This window comes from Chlamydotis macqueenii, chromosome 1 (genome assembly GCF_036417535.1).
Source record: "Chlamydotis macqueenii isolate bChlMac1 chromosome 1, bChlMac1.mat, whole genome shotgun sequence".
NCBI lineage: Eukaryota > Metazoa > Chordata > Aves > Otidiformes > Otididae > Chlamydotis > Chlamydotis macqueenii.
The window spans coordinates 22,289,671-22,309,314 of NC_141556.1; the positions used below are offsets into that span (position 1 = coordinate 22,289,671).

At 39.5% G+C, this 19,644-nt stretch overlaps 1 protein-coding gene across 8 annotated transcripts in view; it reads right to left on the minus strand.

Moving 5' to 3' along the window:
• Positions 1 to 1,016: 1,016 nt before the first annotated feature.
• Positions 1,017 to 19,644, minus strand: part of PLXNB2 (plexin B2) — a 258,670-nt gene continuing 240,042 nt past the window's right edge. For all 8 annotated transcript variants that reach the window (XM_086747090.1, XM_086747126.1, XM_086747101.1 and 5 more), the window contains 10 exons: positions 19,218 to 19,374; positions 18,124 to 18,224; positions 17,159 to 17,243; positions 11,546 to 11,700; positions 9,901 to 10,061; positions 9,170 to 9,317; positions 8,617 to 8,681; positions 7,847 to 7,922; positions 5,826 to 5,900; positions 1,017 to 2,914 (listed from right to left, as the gene is read on the minus strand). In XM_086747090.1, coding sequence (XP_086603216.1) covers positions 2,810 to 2,914; positions 5,826 to 5,900; positions 7,847 to 7,922; positions 8,617 to 8,681; positions 9,170 to 9,317; positions 9,901 to 10,061; positions 11,546 to 11,700; positions 17,159 to 17,243; positions 18,124 to 18,224; positions 19,218 to 19,374 — 1,128 coding nt within the window. In that variant the 3' untranslated portion in view covers positions 1,017 to 2,809. The remainder of the gene's footprint in view (positions 2,915 to 5,825; positions 5,901 to 7,846; positions 7,923 to 8,616; positions 8,682 to 9,169; positions 9,318 to 9,900; positions 10,062 to 11,545; positions 11,701 to 17,158; positions 17,244 to 18,123; positions 18,225 to 19,217; positions 19,375 to 19,644) is intronic.

Consider the following 19,644-nt stretch of genomic DNA (forward strand, 5'->3'; position numbering starts at 1 on the left):
CCTGGAGTGGCTCCTGTTATGCAGAGAGAAGGTTCTTGTGCTCAAAGAGGTGCCCCTTAGAGGGCTGCAGAGGGGATGGAAAGGAGGGAGACCCCCAGTGAGCTTTTTTCTTTTATCTTGCAGATGAACCAGATGGCGGGAGCAGCAGAAACCAAAGGAGGAGCATGAAGCCTTTAAGAATCAGATTGCTAAAGGGTAGGGAAAACTGAAGCCAAAAACTAGGCCTGGACAAAACAGAGTACCAGAGTGGAAAAACAAGCACTGGAGGAGCTCAGCCAAAAGGTGAAAGAATAAAATAAACCAGTTCAGTTCAATGATTCAAATTCCAACTCTATGCTTTCAGCAGAGGAGACTTAGAGAAACTGAAGAACTGGCATTAAGTCTCCTTTGTAGCTGCAGCTGCTCACAGTTTTCCGCCTCCCTGTTCCCTGGCAGACGGCACCGCAGCGCCGAAAGCCTGCAAATTTCCCAGGATGTGAAAAAAGGGGACCAGAGAGAGACCAGTGGATCCATCATGAGCTCACACAGGCTGGCAGACACACGCAGTTGTCTAACAGGCAAGAAAGATCCTGCTGCAGCATGGCCGCAGCCTACGGCAGCCTATGATGGCCTGCAGCTGCTCCATCAAGTCACTGATGGGGGGGGACGACACATAACGTTCCCTCTGAAAGCCTACTTGCTCAAGCAGGGCTTTCTGATCTCTCTGGAGAGATGCTGCTGAGCCTGTATTTTAATTGGCTTTCAGGTCCCAAGAGGGATTTTTCATCAGGCAAGAAGACCTCACTATGGGATGTTGCAAATACATCCTCTCTTCTCAAGAGTACTCTCGTTTTCCAGAGGAAATGCCCATAAAAAGGGCATGATGTCAGGCATCCCATCTGCAGGATGTGCTCTGCTCCTCCATTACCAACCGCAGACTGACGGACGCTGCTGCTCTATCCCCCTCGGAGCGAGCATTACAAACCCCTTTCAACACCCACCCCCCTCAACTTCAGTAAAGATTACGTGACACTTGGTGGAAAAAACAACATTGTATTTGATTTACAATTAACAGGATTTACAAATAATGACAGAGAAACAGATTAGCCATGAAATTAGGATGCCTTTGCTGATGAAGGAGTAGCTGGCAAAGCATCTTTATGGAGAAGTCATGTACCTCGGTCCTAAACAGTGTAAAATAACTTACAGCCCAGGCAGGTTCAGGAATGATTATACACAAATGCAAGAAGTCGAGTACAAAACAAACCAAAAAAAAACCTCTCCCATCCTACTGGGAAGGAAATCAGTTCTGGTGAGGCTTTTGATTTTTGGAAACTGAAGGAAAGGTCCACTGACAAATACTAGGAAATATTCAAAAAGGGGGGAAAAATGAAATATCGACAAACAGTAAAAGTCACTGTGTGACAACCTGCCGGGCGGGGAGAGCGGGCGGCAGACGCTGCGTTAGCTTGCTGAGAACCAGCAGAGTCCGGGCGCTTGGCAGGACAATGAACGAAGGAGTACAGATGGCAGCGCTTCATTAAAATGCTACTTTACTGCCAAAAACTTGTGATACAAAGAGGAATAAAGTTCTCTGATGTGCAATACAGCAATTTAAGAAGACGTACCTAACTTTTTGATTTGTACGGAGCTTACCTATATTGTAAACATACACTTTCCGACAAGTTCTGTTAATTGTCTTTGCTATGGGTTATGGTGTGTATTCCATCAAATGCAGCATTCCAAGGCTCAAAACTGACTGAGTGGTTTTCCATAGACGGGTATATGGTTTTTCCAATATCATACTAGTATTTTACATCACAAATACAATAAAAACGAGTGATGGTATTTCTAGGACAGTTCCAAGATTCAAATAAAATTCATCAGAACCATTCTAAAATAAGATATTATACATAATCAAATCATGTTAAACAGCACACTCTCGGCAAGCAGCTAATTACAAGCATTCTGCTGGTCATGTTTTTCACACAAAAGTCATTCAATAGCACATAAATATTTCTTTTTCTGATCTGCTTCTTTTTACAAAACCATTCATCAGATTCACAGAATTAGTACAAGTAAGGCACATTAGCATATATCATAAAACTCACAATAATAACAAAGAGTTGTAAATTTTTAAGGACTAATTCCTTCTTTGCAGTGATTTCTGAACCGAATGAGACTTTACCAGTAGAACCCTCCTACACTGACATTACTGTTATTTCCATCACAGCCAACTGTGGTGGGTGCAATGCTGTGCATCACCATGGACATAAATAATTAAATTAAGAACCGTGTGTGGCAGCAAATCCCATTCTCAGATCTCGCAGAGAAACCAGACACGTTCACAATGTTTGTTACAAGCACAGACTAAGTTTTAGAGCTATGTGGAAGTCAAATTCCAGTTATCAAAATAAAAGGGGATATTGCATGTGTCTCTGAGTATGTTATTGATTTCCTAGTACAAATATTGCTTAACGTAGAAAGGATGCTATAGTACTGAATTTACTTGCATAATGAATCCTAAATGCTGATGTCTCAGATTCTACGAAATGAAACGAACTATAGGTTTTCCTTCTTCCACCCCCCACCCTGGCCCCAGCCAAAGGACTCTCTTTCCCACAGAAGATTCATTTACACACAACACAGCTTTTAATTAGAAGCATAATTTACAGTAAAAATTCTTTACATTACACCTCTGCTATCAAAAAAACATGAAATCTTTCATTTAAAGTTGTAATTATACATTAAAAAATAGAACACTATTTCCTTAACAGGAAGAATGAATTTGAACATCTTCAGATCAGATTTCTTTATTGCGGCTTTTGAGTCAAAGGTCAGTCACTTTATTCTCTAACGCAGCTGCTATTTGCTGTAAACGGAAGGCAAGCTGCATTTTTTGTGCAGCTGGATCCTCTTCAAGTGCATTTATAATCTGGAAGAAATAAACACAGAATATTTAGAATGATTTAGCTTAAAATATATGACACAGTTCCTGGATACTACTTTGGTTGTAAAGAATCTTTTGCTTTCATTCTGTCCCAAAGATAAAGTCCATCAAGGAGGCTCCATGTTCTATTTTTACAGAAAGGCAATAAAATAACGATAGTCTATGTTACTTTATCTAAGTTGCTGAACTATTCCTCATTATGCTGGGATCGAAGGAAATTAATAGGCAGTACTTTATCTTGTGAAATATTACATTCCAAGATGGAGCAGGCAGGGGGAAAGAGGTCTCTGTAGCTATTTAAGAAGCAGTGCTTTTACTTACGGTGCACCCTACAAGGCTTAAGGGTCATTTAGCAGCAGTAATTAAGCCCCATCCCCATGAGCTTTGGTTATGAGAAGCTCCTGGGTGGTCCACCCCCAGGCATTAGGTAGGGCAATGCAAGGTCCCTTGTGTCTATAGGCAATATGATGGAGGAAACAGTCCGGCCACAGCGTCAGGGAGCTGCTGACAGCTTCCCTTTGGCTCTCACCAAGAAATGCCGAGGCTCCGGCCCAGCACCAGGTACCTCAGGAAGCAAAGAGCTCATCAGAGGAGCCCCCCAGCATCCCGCGCGCAGCCTGTGCTGTACGCAATATCTATATGTATATATCGGAAGGTATGACTCTAAGACACAAGGGATTTGAGAACAAGAGCTAGAAAAGGTCAACTGTTATGAAAGGCTTTTCTTCAAATAGAGTTTTTTAGGGCTTCTCAAGATCAAATTTCAAAGGTTTTGCAAGGTTTTCATTTCCACTGTCCTTTAGGGAAACTCTTCCACCAATTATTAGATTTCTCCATCAGAAGAATGCGTTACACTGCAAAACCGTCCCTTTTCTAGAGCTGGCTTCATTAATACAAGTGAGACGCTGTAATCAAGCTGAAAGCTTTAGCTCTGTTTAAATACTATATAAACTTGCAAGTACAAGAACTGGAGAAATAGTTTGCCTGTCACTGTGGTTCTTCCTACTTCTTGCACATCACTGATGACGGAGATTAATGCAGTCAGTGTCAATCCAGCCAATAATTTCACTTTGAAGGGCTGGTATAGCACTTGTGTTTCAAATGCTGGAGCAAATTTATTTAGAAATAATTATTTTAATGGATTTGTTTTTAAAGCGTGAAAACTTTTTTACAAGACAGAGTTAATAAACACTTATTACAGTATTTAAATTGTGCCTAATTTAATTTGATATTGTTCCCTTAATTTAAACAGTTACATCTAGCTGTAACTCCTCAAATCTAGACTAAATAATTCATGATTATCTCTGCTGGTGAATATATCCTTCATATAAATGTGGACAATTAGAATGCACCCACTTAGTCACTGTCAAGCCCTGCAGAGATGCAGAAGGTACAGCGCATGCTGGGAACCACTGCGTCAGTAATAAAGACAAGGGCAGCTGCAAATGCAAATTATGCATTTGCAATTTATGCAAATTAAAACATTTTCATGGAAAATAAATAAGCTCAATTAATTTTACTGAATGGTTCTTGACAGATTATCTCCATAACTCTGAATTTGCAGTCTTTTCATCAGATGCACCTTGTTGTTATACAGTGATGTACGTGAAAGGAAGAGCTGCAGCTATGCACTGGTGTTTGCTGGTCTGCCACCGATGAAGTCCCACAGACAGGTGACTTTACCTGCGCCTGCCACCAAATGTGAAACTATGACTGGCGACACAGGCGTGTGGAAGAATAGAGGCTTTATGGTTCATCTGTCATTCAGGGTTCCTGAGTGTTTCTGTAAGAGGTCAGGCCATGGGAATGCGTTGGAAGTCAGCTCGGTTAGCGCTGGGGATGAGGGGCCAGGAAACCAACGCCATCAGATTGGCCTGCATTCCTCTGGCCGCTTTCCCTACTGACCCCCATCGCAAGAACTCTCAGGGTGATTTGATTTTCCCTGCTCACATCTATTTTAAAGCTGCGATGGGCCGGCTGCTCCTATGTAAAGCAGCTGCAGCGAAGCTGAGGATGAGACTCCTTGCCTTTAGTACTAAATATAAGTGAAAACACAAACTGTGCTGAGGTGCAAGACAAGCTGAAGAGAGCTCACATGTGCTGTACTCCTTTTTGATTCAGCATCTGTTCTTACTTGCTTTGATTTAATTCTGAGAGTTTTCTGGAGGCATTCATTTCCATGGAAACCTTTGAATAAAAGTTTCCTTCTCTCTTTTTGTTTTCAGATTAAGTTTGGAGAGCCATAGCCACAGCCCAGCTACACTGGGATATTCTTTGTCTCCCTTTCCTCAGGGCCTGAAGAACTTAAGAAATGTCTTGGATTGAATCTGTTAGTCTCTTTTTTAATCAGACCATATTCAACAGTTTTACTTTGGTTTACCTTGGGCAGGCGCTTCATTCGGCACAGCAGAATGGGGACAGTAGCACGTACAGAAGTTATAAGTACATCTTAACTAGTAAAAAAGGCAAGGCACCATTCCTACAATCTAAACAAGTTTAATGGGTTGTTCCTAATAAAAATACCCACTGGCTTGAAACCTGATATAGGTCTGACAAGTGCTTCTTGCTTGGTGACATTCTTATGTCCTAACTCTTAGGAATTAAGATGGTAGAACTGAAGAGAAATTATTTTTAAATCTATTTCTCTTACAGATCTCATTAAACTATCACTACCAAAACCAGATAGCCCACAATGAAATTATTCATTTATAGGAACATACCCTTGACTGGTGTAATTGCCAAGCAAGGTGTGTAATTGCAAAGCTGGAGCTTTCTGCTCAGCACTGTTTTTCTCTCATTATCCAGGAAATTCCAGTTGTTCTTTCAGACTGATGTTAGCCTTTACAACTTTTTACCTTTGATATTACTAAAAATGAAAACAAAAGCCGCAACTTACCTCATCGTAGTATTTGTTAGTATACTGGTAGAGTTGGTGTAGAGCCACAAGTGTATTTAAGGAATCGGTATGGGCCTGTGAAACAACACAAGGAGCAGCAAACATGTCAAAATATGATCACAGACAGCTGAAAGTTAGGCACATGCATGACTGCTGGATACAATGTACAGTATTTCCAAATGCAAACTCTGCATCCTGTAACTTTTGTTAAATGACAGCTGGGGCAGAAAAAAGGAGTGAGAAAACTTTTGTTTGCTGATTTTTAGATCAAGACTCTCCTGCTGGTGTTTTTGCAGCCTGTCCACAACTCTGACACTGGAGGTGGAAAATATTTTGAACTCTGAATGTCAAACCACAGACTACAGCTCAAACATCTGTTACCAACATGAGTATGTGTAAGTAAAGCATTTAGTCAATACAATCTTCATGTTGTTGAGATATTAAACATTGGTTCTGTCACTGTCATGGTTGTTTGAAATCCTTTCTCCAGCTCTTTTTAACTCTTTGAAATTATTCACACCTCCCTACAGCAAAGGTGTAACTCATCAAGATCACGAACACACGTACATTTGGAAAAAGCAATCTGAGTCACAAAGATGGAAAGGGGAGAGAGAGAGACACAGAGAGAAAAAAGACTTTAAATGAAGCAGGAAATAACCCTTCCATTACCTGTTCCTCCTTCCCTCTCTGTCATTTAATGTATTTAGTGAATATGCTCTACCTGTCTAAACAGATGTTTTTCATTCAAACGTACAGGATTCAAATCTCTAGCTATGCCTGTAGTCTTTTAAGTTAGTTGAGAAAATGAAGAATTGCAAAATATTGCTGCTGGCATAAATGATTACCCAAGGCTGCATAAAGCAGCAGAGAAACATCCATCTTTCCTTGCTCTATAAAAGTCACTTCTAGAGCTGGTCAAATTTTGCAATGTTTGACTGTTCTTTCCATATTCACTTTTATCATAATTTATAATGCAAATAGAAAAGATCAACATATTCTGCTGATGTTAAAACATTCTATTGAATTTACTTTTAATCACCAAACATATTAATTTTATATACATCTCAATTTGTATAATACATAAAGTGAACTGAAAAATGAAATGTCACTGCAGATGAGTTTTGTAGTTAATGACTGAAAATAGAAATGCTCTCATGAGAATGTTGATCTGCAAAATGTTAGGTCCTAAGGGTACTGAAATAAACAAACCACAAAAATTTCCCCAAACATCCTCCTTACGCTACAACTCTTCAACAAAATTAAGCAAATGAGCAAACCAGCCAGTAAGTACACCGTCTCTTTGCTCAGGCTACACAACATCTTTTAAGACTGGTGAGTGCCTCTCCTGGTTCTCCAAGTTCAAGCGAGTGCTTCAAAGCATGAGCCTGCTCTAGCTAAGCTGAGCTGCAGAGCAGACAGGCTCTTTGAAGACTGAAGCAGGTTTTGTAGTGTGTTTGCTTCACCAGTCTCCAACCAGAGTCCCCAGCTAGCAACCAGCCCCCTCTGAGCTTCCCCATGAGAGGTAACCCCCAGTAACTTGTAATGCAAAAGTATTGCCCTCGTATGGACAGCTCTAAAACAGGCTATACTTAACGTATGTGCCTCCTCTTTCATTTCTGGAATCTAATTTTTGCTGTGGTAGCCCTCTGATTTCAGTAATTACTTGTTATCAGTATGATCAATGCTAAAAATCCTCTATATGCTGCGGAGAGAAAACACAATTCAAGAGTGCTACAATTTTTCCACAATGGATGTGAAAAAATCCGAATGCTTTGCTCTGGCACCTACATCAGTCACAGATTAGTGATGATAATCATTCTTGGTTCCATTCAATAATCAACATTTCAAAGGGCTAAAAGGCATGACTTCCACAAACAGGAGTATTTCAGGGATGTATGAAATAACTCATTTGATGTTTGCACATACAAAAACCCGCTTGTTGAGGTAGAAAGAGAAGACAAAGAAAACCAGTACTATATTTGGCTCCAATTTCAGGACCAGAAAATGGAATTTATTCCTACCCTGGAAATCTCTGCTAGATGGGTATTCATGTCTTGGTCACTAACTGGCACCATCTGACGAATGCCTTTGTAGTAACTGCAACAGATGAAAACAGACTTTCAATTAGGTGAAATACACTGTAGTTTTCAGTAATTCTGTCTTTCAATTTTACAATTATTTAAACATCCTTTCTAATAATGCAGGAGCTGCCCTATCACAACAGACCAATGATTCCTTTAGTAATCCTGCCCTCTGACAGTCATTAGCACTTTCTCGTACCTGATTGTACAGGACCATACCACAGGAACAAAATCTATTTATAATTGTAGCTGATTATTATTTTAGGTCTTCAAAATTTTGAAGTATCAGCTAGCAAGAGTTTTGTCCTGTGGCAGATCTTCCATAGTATTCACAGAATTGCCAATTAGTGAATGAATAAAGTTAGAGACAGAATAGAAAATATGTATTTATGAAATCTCTACTGAGTTATGGAAGTGCAGCGTTGGTTAGACAGATCGTATGGGTTGCAAGAACCACTGCAGAAAATAGCATCATATTTTCTCCTGAATAAATCTATCCATCTGTCTGCACAGATACGAACACGCACTGGGTCATAACAGCACTCCATTTCCACCCTGCCAACGCCACCACCAAGGGAACATTTTAACATTCCTGTGTAAAATTTTTAACAATTGACAGTTGATTTGACGACCTCAGCATTCGCTTTTCCTCTTACACAGGCTTAAAGCCCTAACAACTCTGAAAAAGCATGAAAAGACTCTATACTTACTCTTCCACCATTTTCTTGTAGTTAGAGATCTCTTTTGCATAAAGTAATTTATTACTTGGAGAATCCTGAAAAATTTATAATAGAGAGAAACTTGGTTGATTTATGAACATCTCCAGGAAACAAAAGAAAGTCAAGAACTTAAGATCAAGCCCTTATATTCACCTGCACTTGAGCTTTACAGATATTAACATTTGGATGCTTATTGTTTGTCTTAAAAGGATCAAGTTTACACATGGCATTACTATTCAGTTTTACAAATATATCAATGCAATACGATACTAAATTATTGGTGGAGGTGAAATAATCAGTTCTAAAATTTGCTTTTCATAAAAGCAGTTGCTATTTTCTCCTTTTTACAAATATCAATTGGCAGACTACACAGTAATACTGACATGTTCACCAACCTGTTAAGTGGTGAAATGCTAACTTCATTATAAAACTAAAAAGAAACTATCAAGGCTGTATCTCCTCAGAGAATGGGTATTGTCTGCGAGGATGCCCTTTGTCTTGTCAGGCATGAGCGTAGTCAGGATGTAGAATGCAAATCACTTACTCTGCTTAATTTGTGCTCTGTTCTTGTGCAAGCATCCATGAAAGTCTGTGCAATGACTGACAAGGAAGCATCTACTACTTCATGAACATGAACATCAAAGATGAAATGAGGATTTTTCAGTATGTTTACCCAGAATCTAAGAGGCAGGCTGCAAAGCAAAGAAAAAGATAAATAATCCTTTTTACATAATCAATGTTCTGCAACAAGCAAATCACATACAATTAGGTACAGGTTTTGCATTTTGATCTCCTCACAACAGTGAAGCTTGATTTTGTATTCCAACATTTATACAAGCTATCTGTTGTCCGGTTTGCATGTCTGAAAACCAAGCCTTTATATCTCTCACAGAAAAACCTCATGAGAGAAGAATCTTGAGTGCCCCAAAATAGCAAGAGAAGATGTCTGTGTGGTTAGAGAAACTACTCCAGTAGTATTTTATTAGATTTTGTGCACTGACAGGTAAATCCGGTCCCCTCTTGCTTTCCTCTTCTCTGAGGAAAGACAAAACAGTAAAGTGGTAAATCTGCCAATGACAACCCCATAGGTAAGCTGGTTTCATTTTTGCAGCTTCTAGGCTTACAGAGAATCCTTATAAATGTATTATCTCAATTAAAATGATTCTGAGAATTATAAATGAAATTTACTTTGACTTGTGGTAAAAGTGCCAGTACACACCTGGGAATTACGTTCTCATTTCTCTGCAATACAAGTACTACTATGTTCATACGTACCTGTTTGTTTTCCAGATGTGAATGGTATCTTCATCCTTGATGTCATGTTTTTCTGCTTGTTCATCAAGAAAGTCAAAGAAGTATTTCACAGCTGGTGGCACTACATGGTTTGAGTTGAGCACGCTATGAAAGAAGTTATCTACAAACTGCTGAAGCGTCCCCTAAAAGCAAATTAAAAAAAAAATCTACTTTGTTTGTGTTACTGGCTGAACTCAGTGCCAGCCTAGAGTCTTTACTCCTATTAACACCAACAGCCCATAATCCCGTTGCAGTCACTGATGGCCTTCATCCTGAGTGCTAAGGGTACTGTGTGACAAAAACCAAGCAACTTGTTAGTGCAGTGACCTTGCAAACTGCCAACACACTAAAGACCTTCTCAAGAACAATTTTATGTTTTAGGCTGAAAGGTTGCAATTTCAGCAACTATTCTAGAGTTTGCACAGAAAGGTGTGCTTTCCGCTTCGACAGGAGTAGCAGAAACTGGCTGCTAACTATACAATACATTTACACTTTAGGGTCGTTGTGCACATAAAATAATTGTTAGCCATTTTTTAATGATTTTGCAGCTTCCCACCTCCAGTATCTCTGACTCCAGAGCACTCTGTAATTTTTATAAAGAGACTTACAGGAAAAAGTACCAATGAGCATTTAACTTTTTGTTCAAGGGCAAGCACTTGTTTCTCATCAGACACCCAGCTTGGCCCAGCTCCATGAGCTCCACGAAGCCCAAGAAGTGAAGTGTGTCCCAGGTGGGCTGTGTGCTTGGCTGGATTCCTGCATCTGCCTGGACCTTAGACTGTGACCTCAGAGGCTCTCCCTTGTTTTAGAGATGACCCTGCTGAGGCCACATGCAGTTCGTTCCCACTCAACTGGTTGGCCTTATGGACACATTTGAAGGGCTGCATCCTCTCTCTCGCCATCAGTCCAGCTGCCAGCCTCAGAACAGGGCAGGGACTGAGTTGCAAGGAGCCCTAAGCCACTCTGCTGTCAGCAAGAACACATCAACAGTCCTTGAGTTGCAGGGATAGCTGTGGTCCCAGCCATTTCACCTCACCAGCTCTGTACAAATTAGTAAGGCTCCAGACTTTTTTTGTCGGTTTTTTTTAGGGTCATTAAACACATTATCCTAAATTCCTTCTGCAAGGAGGAATGCTTCACAGAATTATTTTGATTGTGATCCATTCTGCAGTATAAGCCCTAAAAATACTCTGCAAGGAATATTATTATTTGAAAACATTTTAATTATTTTTCTAGATTATACCTCAGCATGGGTTGCAAACAAAACCAGGGAAATACAAGGCTCTGTAGCAGTTTGTAAGGCATTTAGTTCACAAAAAAACTCAACAAAATGTTATCTAAACAGGTGGCACAGAAGAATATCCAACTTTGTCTTGCAAGAAAAATCCTTATTTAACAAACACATAAACATGATTCTCAGCTTTGATCAGGAGTAATACTTTATCTCTTTCCCAGTAATGTTCCTCAGGGCATATTAATCACTTGAAGCTCTAAAGACTAGCTTGTATGTACATGACACATGTTCAAAATTGCAGCCAAATGCATGATTAATAGTTGCATTCTTTTCTTCAGTTGTACCTCAAAATCTGTAGACATAAGGTGTAACTGTGGCACAGCTGAGCCCTACCTTCACAGAGAGAAGTCTGGTCAGGTAGATTTCTGTAATAGCTTTGGTCCTCTCTTTTTCTTTCACGCTGCCCCGCTTCGATTTACCTTCATCTATTTCATCCACTGGCCGCACTAGGTGCCAGACCTTATTTTCATCTTCCAGGAGTGCATGCCCTGGAAATAGGAATTGCAATAATTACAAAAAATGCCCCACACCCAAATCAGCAACACGAAAATAATCATGTAAGATTTTTGTTCCCTATCCTTAACACACCTGTTCTCTTGCCAAGAGGATCTAGATGACTCTGTTCCTGTCCAACATATGCAACTCCAGTGCTAATTTAATAATACATAAGCTGAAAAAGTGGGACTGGAGTCAGGCTGTGACTTGCTTTTGTCAAGAGCAAAGGGAGAGGAAGGAATTACACAAGATTCCTGAGTTACAGAAGCTCAAATAGGTCTATCCAAACAGTTACCACAGAAAGAGCAATCATAGCCTGCTCCAGGTACAAGGGCAAAATATTGTTGTGGCAGCTCTGGTGAATTTGGCAGTGGCAATTTAATAATTTATGATCTCAACCTTTTTTCTAGGTATCACCATGACAATTTACATTTTTACCCTAACTGCTGAGTTCAAAGTATGGCACATCAGTTCAAACCTGCCTTTATCAGCGTTTGACCAGCAGCTCTTGATTTTGTAGCTGAAAGGAGGGAAAATTCATCCTTTTACTCAGAGGACGTGAACTCCAGCAGACAGAGGTAATGACTGCAGCAAACTCATAATCCATTATAATAAGATTTTTTAAAAAATTTGTTTCTCAGTATTCATAGCTTAAACCAGACAAAGAGATTCACATTGAATCTGTTACCGTATACCAGAAGGAGGAGTAAGCACCTGGGTGCTAATGACAGCTCACTGGTTACAGTGCCTTGCTATGCTATCCGTGGCTTGGTCACGCGTCTGGTCCCTGAGCTTAATTCAATGATCAGGAGTGGAATAAAGGGAGTCTGACATTTCAGTATCAATAGGGATGTTCAGACAAACTGTGCTTGAAAATCTTTTGTTATGAACAGTTCTGAAAGAGATGATACAATTGTTTTAACTTGCTACTAATATCCCTTGAAAAAAGACTCTGTGTCACAAACGTAGTTTCAGATCTTCCTTTAATTTCTGAATTTTTACATCTACTTGGCATAGTCGCTAAAATCAACGGTGCTTTTCCAGTGGAAGTTACTGAATCAGGGCATTAAAAACCATTGATGTCTTAAAAATGTGAAAGATATTTTTCCCATAAAAACAGTGATTCAGCCGTATTGCACAAATTATTTTGCATTAATGCTAAGTGTTATGCTTTAATATATGTATCTGATGTAACCGAATCCCAGTTACAGCAGGAAATATCAGTTTCTAATTGCATGAATTTTGTCCTTTCAAATTTTTGGCAACAGTAGTTTATTAACTAAGTTCCTCAACAGCTACATTAAGTTTACCAGCTTGCGCCTATGTTCAATATTTTACATCACAGGGGAAAATAACATTTATGTGTAATCTGGCCAAGCCAAGCCTTCTGCTTGAATCTACTTTACATATCCTCATGAAAAGCATTAGCTACGCAGTCTTCTGGGGCCTTTACTTCTTCCCCTACCAGGTAGGGAAAAAAAAATATCCCACATTAAATCACGTTGTCCTTTGAGAGTCCTTAATTTGACATGGAAGTTCATGTGAATGAGGAAGAAAGAACTAAAAGCTATCACTTTATTTTGAAGCAGCTGCGATTTCACAATCGATACCATTCATAGCAATCATCCGCCAGTACAGTACGAGCTGCTGGTGGGCCTGAACTCTGGAATTTCTTTTGCAGTGCCTGTTATTTACTTGTGTAAATTAATGGATCAAATAACGCAGCTAGAGCAGGAACTATTTTCCAGCCTTATGTCAGTCACTCGGTACAATTCTGCTTCCTCCTTTGATTCAAAAGAATTTATCTTCTCTTTGCCCTCCTGATGGTACACGGCCCAGTTTAACTTCGGAGAGGAGAGAAACAACCAAAGGAGTTTCCACTGAGATTACTGGCTCTTATATGCAGCTTAATTTGACCCATGTTTGTTTAGTAACAACAGAATTGGCTACTAGTGAAATAGTTATTTCATAGGAAAGTAGGGATTTAAGAGACTGCAACTCAACCAGATGAACTTCAGCAACACAAAGATCTCACTTCAGTGCTAAAAGTAGCAGGAAGAAAGAGGAAGAGAAATTCAGAACATGGGGCAAGAAAACATGTCAGCAGTACGGTTGCTAAGAGAAAATAACATTTCTGTGAGATAATATATTCTCCAATGGGAAAGTAGGAGATGAAGAAAATGAAAGACAGTGTTTTACCTCCTTTTTTATTGCGGTAGCCACATCATGCATGAAGCTGTAGGGGGGGAGAAGGCTGCACACACTAGGAAAATGTTTCCTCCTAAGGTCTTTGTCTTGGCCCTTGGGCATTCTTTGGCCAATATAAAATAATGCTGAGGGGGTCAATGCCAAATATTGACTGCGTTGACTAATTATAGTGGTATGAACCATGATGTAAACATGATGGAGGCAAGTAGCCCCTTTCCCCTTAGGTGGCCTGCAGCAAATTAGCTTCCTTCCAGTCTCCTCCCGCCCTGTGAATACACCGCTCCATGAAGGTGAAGGAAGGGCTGCCCTACATGGATCTGCTAATCAGTATTTCTGATCTGCAACCCTCTGGCTATTTTTATTCAGAATTAAAAAAGAGGGGAAAAAAACCCAGATAAAAACTCCAGAATAACAGAGCCTGTTGTTTTTGTCTTATAATTCAGCACAGAAATACTAGCATGAAATCGTTGAAACCGTTCTCCATCTTAATACAAATTAGTAATTGCATTGATTATCTCCAGAAGCAAAAGATGCTGCATTTAATTTGTCACAACCTCCAGCTTCTACTGTCTTCCTGGTAGAAGCTGTGACTCAATAGCAGCATGGAAGCAATGCCAGGTTTTAGAGCAACATCTCTGAACATGGTTTTTACATTTTTGTTCTGTGCGAAGCCTAGTACTTTGGCAGACGCTCAATGGCTTCAGCTGACACTTCTCATTGCAAAAGGTGCAAGTTAATGAGAGACTCTGAATAAAAAGAAAACCACTTCGTCATAAGCCTCATTCATAGAGCTGGGACAGGATTTCTATTTATTCCAATTCTGTAAACCCCTCTGTCAGATAAATGTGTTTGTGTAGGAGGAGAAGTCTCTGATCCTCTCCTCTCCCTTTTATACACATAGTGTCTCACAAATCACTGTCACTGCAGGCTCTCGCTTTGCAACATTTTATAGCTTTCCAAAAGAACAAGTTGGCACCAGATAGCTCTGAGGACCCTTTGGTGCTAAAGAAAATGGGGCAACTTGGCATGAAATGCTGTCTTCTCAAATCCGTACACTACCATGGTGCAAAACAGGGTGCAGAGAAGAAACATGGTGGAAGTTGTCTTCACTCCATACTTTGGGATTTGAATTCTCTCTGCAGATTTTTCTCTCGTGAGAAAGACGAGAGCCGTTGTGTGACAGCACTGTCCCCAGAAGTCTGCTTTTCCTTTACAGTTTTGTATGCCACACATATAACTAAGGAGTTCATCTTGCAGTACAGATCATGTATGTTCAAAGAGCTTCATCACACTGAATCATAGCTAAAGATATAATCATAGAGAAGGGGGAAAGAAAGAAAAAAAAAACCAACCCAAAAAAGAAAACTGCATGGTCTGGTCCTCTACTGCCTGCCACAAGGGTAGTGAGGTGGGGAGGATGTAGACTGGGAGCCCAGAACAGGAGACTGAGCATTGCTCTGCGTGAAGGAAGTAAAGCAAGCTGAGGACGCCACTGAGCTCCATTCATGGTCCACTCAACTTCTTCAGAGTGGGGGCAACTACTGCCTCGGCAGTTACCTCAGCAATCGGTGCAACCACACTGAACAGGGACTAGGAATCAGCTCCTCGCCTGGCTGTACTTCGCTGCCCTCTGTATTAAATTGGATGGCTTTTCAAGTTAACATGCCGGGTTGGCAGCTGCTGCAACAGAGTGGTTGCCACTTGGCCAACTATGGCAGGCACTTGCAGTAAAGGGGTGAGAAGACAGCAGCAGAGGTGTAGCCATGATGGTCAGAAGATCCTTCAAGGATGCTGGAAAAAGTCTCCACAGAAAGTATCCAGGAGGAGAGAGTAAAAAAGTAAACATCAAGTAATTCTGCCTGTCCTGATTTCCTGGCCAACACTCTACACAAATGAAATGGAAGTCTGCACATTTTTGTTAAATAGCAATATATGTCAGAACTATCAGCTGGGACTCATCTTTTTGAAAAATGTACATTTCTGGCATATTATTTCCAGTCTGTTTGACTGCCCAGCCCTTAAAATCTATTAAATCTAAGATTAGTAAATCTGTTTAAAGGAATGAAACTATTAGGTGAAGCAATGGCTTTTGCAAATCAGTGCTAGACAGAAAAGCCTTTCAAATGAGTTCACAGAAGGAACAATGATCTCAACAATTATCCTTCCATAAATCTACCTTCTATGTTGTCTAAAATAATGGAATATAAGGATTAAAAAAAAAGAGAAACTGAACATCTGAAATATAAAGGAAACACATGTGACAAAGAACATAAATTTACAAGTAAATATTTCCATAAAAATCTGAGTGCATTTTAGGCTGTAACGGATATTGTGTCTGAAGAGGTTTTGAGATAAAGGAAATTGGTCTAGAAAGAATACTAATATATAGAAGTAAAAGCTTTAAAAAGTGGGTTGCAAGCTAACAGGTTGTCCTTCATGTTGAGAAGGCCAGCATATTGTAGCAGACAGCAATAAAAAGATTATGCAACAGCTGCTTCAGTGATGTGAAAGAGAGGAAACAAGGAAATTCCTGACACTACCTTACAGTGGATTGCAAACCTCAAAAAGAACAAAGGAATTGTGGAAAACGCTGCATCTAAAGAGATAACGTGTATGGAATGAACAAAGCCAACCAGCGAACCCTGGAAAAACCAAGCTAGCATAGCTGGTGAAACATCACTCAAAGGGAGGGAGATACAAAATATGAACGTACAGAGATGAGTTTGCAAGGCAAGATAGTTGTAAGAAATGCAATAACAAAAATTACATCAGATCCATTATGTCACAAGGAGTGGAGCTGGTCTCTACTGTGGTTCATCCAGAACACTGCATTCAATTCCCAGTCTAATAAGAAGTGGAAGAAATTTGGAAAGAAAAAGGAAGAAGGAAGAAGAAAAGGGGATAAAGCTTTGGAAAGATGAAACATATGATTTGACTATAGATGTAATGTAAAGAAAAAAAAATGCAAGGAAATGTTTGCTAAGAGTGCTTTCTATTACACTGGGGTATGGACTCACAGCAGTTATGGTTAAAGCCCCATTATTTACAATGAAGACAAAGAAAACCATTGCAAGTGTGCAGTGGGTAACACACAACTAATAAGCCCTATATAGTCTAGTGGGGAATATCTAACTCCACAGACATGCTTGGTAAACAAGATCAAGACAGCAGTGTCACTCTCTCTATATGGGTTTTGACTTTTTAAAGTCGTTTTGGGAGGTAGTGAAGCCACAAGATACTTACTTTCTCCTGGGACATCTTGCTGATTATCCTCTGGCTGCTGGGAAATTCCCATTTTTGATAAGATGAGCGTGGCACCATCTCGGACCTTTGAAAATACAAACACAGGGATGTTATTTGGAAGAAGTATGTGCTAGTGAACCTCTTTCTTAACACCTAAACTGTGGTTTCTGTAATCTTCAGCAGGAAATCTGGACCTATGATTACTGCTGCCCTTCAAAGGCTTCTTGGGCAACTGGCTCTGCAATTCAGAATAGATTCCCGCCCCCTCCTTTAATAAGAGGTCCCATCAACACCTCCTCTGAGATTACTAAAAATTGCTAAAATGCCTCAATCTGGTGTGTGCACTCTTTTTACAAAAATTGAGTTTATGATGAAGAATCGGACCTATCAGTTTTCTGAGGGAAAACTAACTTCTGTCTTTCCTAATCAGGATATCTGTTGTTAGAAAGCAATAAATAGCAGACAAAGGGAAGTGGATTGCAAGTGCTCGGTAGAATGCCCAGTACGAAACTTAAAACAGACAGTACAAAAACGTCAACATCTGCTCTCCTGACTGGGTTGTTGAACAGACCAGACCAAACCAAAACCTATTTAGCAGTGGAGCAAGGACAAAGACTATTCTCAGGGGTAGGAAGTGGTAGAGAAGAGAAGAGATGAATATGAGACCTAGTAAAAGGAGCTTTTGAATGTTCAAAGGGGAATTTGGATTTGGACACTGCAATGACGAGGAAACCAAAGTGCTGGCATTTAGGTGATGTGTTTTTGGTAAGATGTTCAGGCAATACATCTAGACCTAGCCTTCTACACTCCCAAGCTTTTACTGCCTAGACCCCGAGCTAGCACAGTTTTTTTTTTTTTTAATTCTTTATGTAGCACAGAAGTTTCTCTAAAAACAAATAAAGATTTTATTTATTACTAGAGAACAGTTAACAGATGCGAACGAGTGCTCTGAAACACCTCCTTACATTATAATGCATTAGTGTGTTGATACGTTTCCATCTGCCGTCTCTTTGGGATGTTAAATCCAAGTCTGAGAGGATCTGTGCAGTAGAACCTGGACGCCACTCTAAGGGGTAATTAAAATGAGAAAAAAACAGTTTTTAACCATGTGCAAAAATAACTACTCCAAGAATGTTTCAGTTTAGAGATCCACTGACGCATTGTGGAACATTAAAAGTAATTTGGCACATGCCACAATGTGTGGTTTTTTATTGCTTAATAGTTTGGTCTTTATTACAGAAGTTTGCATGAACTATTCCTAACCATGCACATGACTACTGATTATTTTCCTTAGAAAGTTAAATTCCTTTGCAAAGAATACTACGAATATATGTAATAAGACCTGCTATCAGTCCAACATAGAATAGGACTTTGTATAGAATAGAAAAGGCATTTTTAGGAAATTTTACTAGGATTTTCTGAAGAGCAAGAATTGCATACTCTACTTTCCAATACAGGCAGTAATGAAGATATTGCAAAATTATTAATTGGAGCTTTTATTATGAGATTATTAGCCCTTTTAAGTTACATCATTTTTTTTCTCAAGAAGAGAACAGCAATTTTGAAAGCCTTCAAAGGAGATGATTTTCAGAGGCTTTCTCTCATCATCTCCTAGAAGTGCAGCCCCTGTAAGTTATAATTCTTTTGAATAACCATCATAAATGCAAGTCAAAATCAGTACCAGTTTCTGAAATTGCATCATTACCTCTCCATCAGTTAATTGTCCATGCTGTCATTATCACATTAATTAGTACCTGAGATACTGACTCTGTCAGACATGAATACATTTGTGCTAACAGTCATTAACAGGCTCTTTGCACACTAACGACAGTACACCAAAACTTTCAGAGTCAGGAAAAAGAACTCTGTAAGAAAGGTTTAATTTTTAATGCATATTAAGATTGCTGCAAAATGCTGTATTTTTGCATCCAGCTGAACACAAATTCAACTTTTTTTTTTTTAAATCAAATAAATTGCTTTTATAGACATTTTTTGAGAAAATACAAAGTCACACAATGTGTTTTAGCTGCTCAATGTAGTATCACAAGTAGCTACGTACCAAGAACGACACTCTCAGCTTTTGGCCACTGCGAACATGGCAGATTTCGATAGACTTGGTCTATTATCTTTTCCTTTACTTGTGATATAGTATCACAGTTCAGCACTTTCACAGGTATGGAATCGGTTCCTCCATCTTGTACATATACATTTACTGTCTGTAAAAAAAAAAAAAAGTACATTAAAGACAAATCAGTGCTGAATCTGTTCTGCTGGGCAATTTAAATGCAAACAATATCTAAAATTCACTGTGCAATGATTATTGCATATTTGCAATGGGAGTATGGATTATCTGGGGATCCTTTGCTGTTATGCAGCCAACCAGCTACCATAAATTCTAGCTAATTCCTCCCACTGTGACAAAACAGAAAAGGTGCAGGATAGATTTACTCATGTCTAATATGCTACTGTTATTGAGTCTTGGGAAT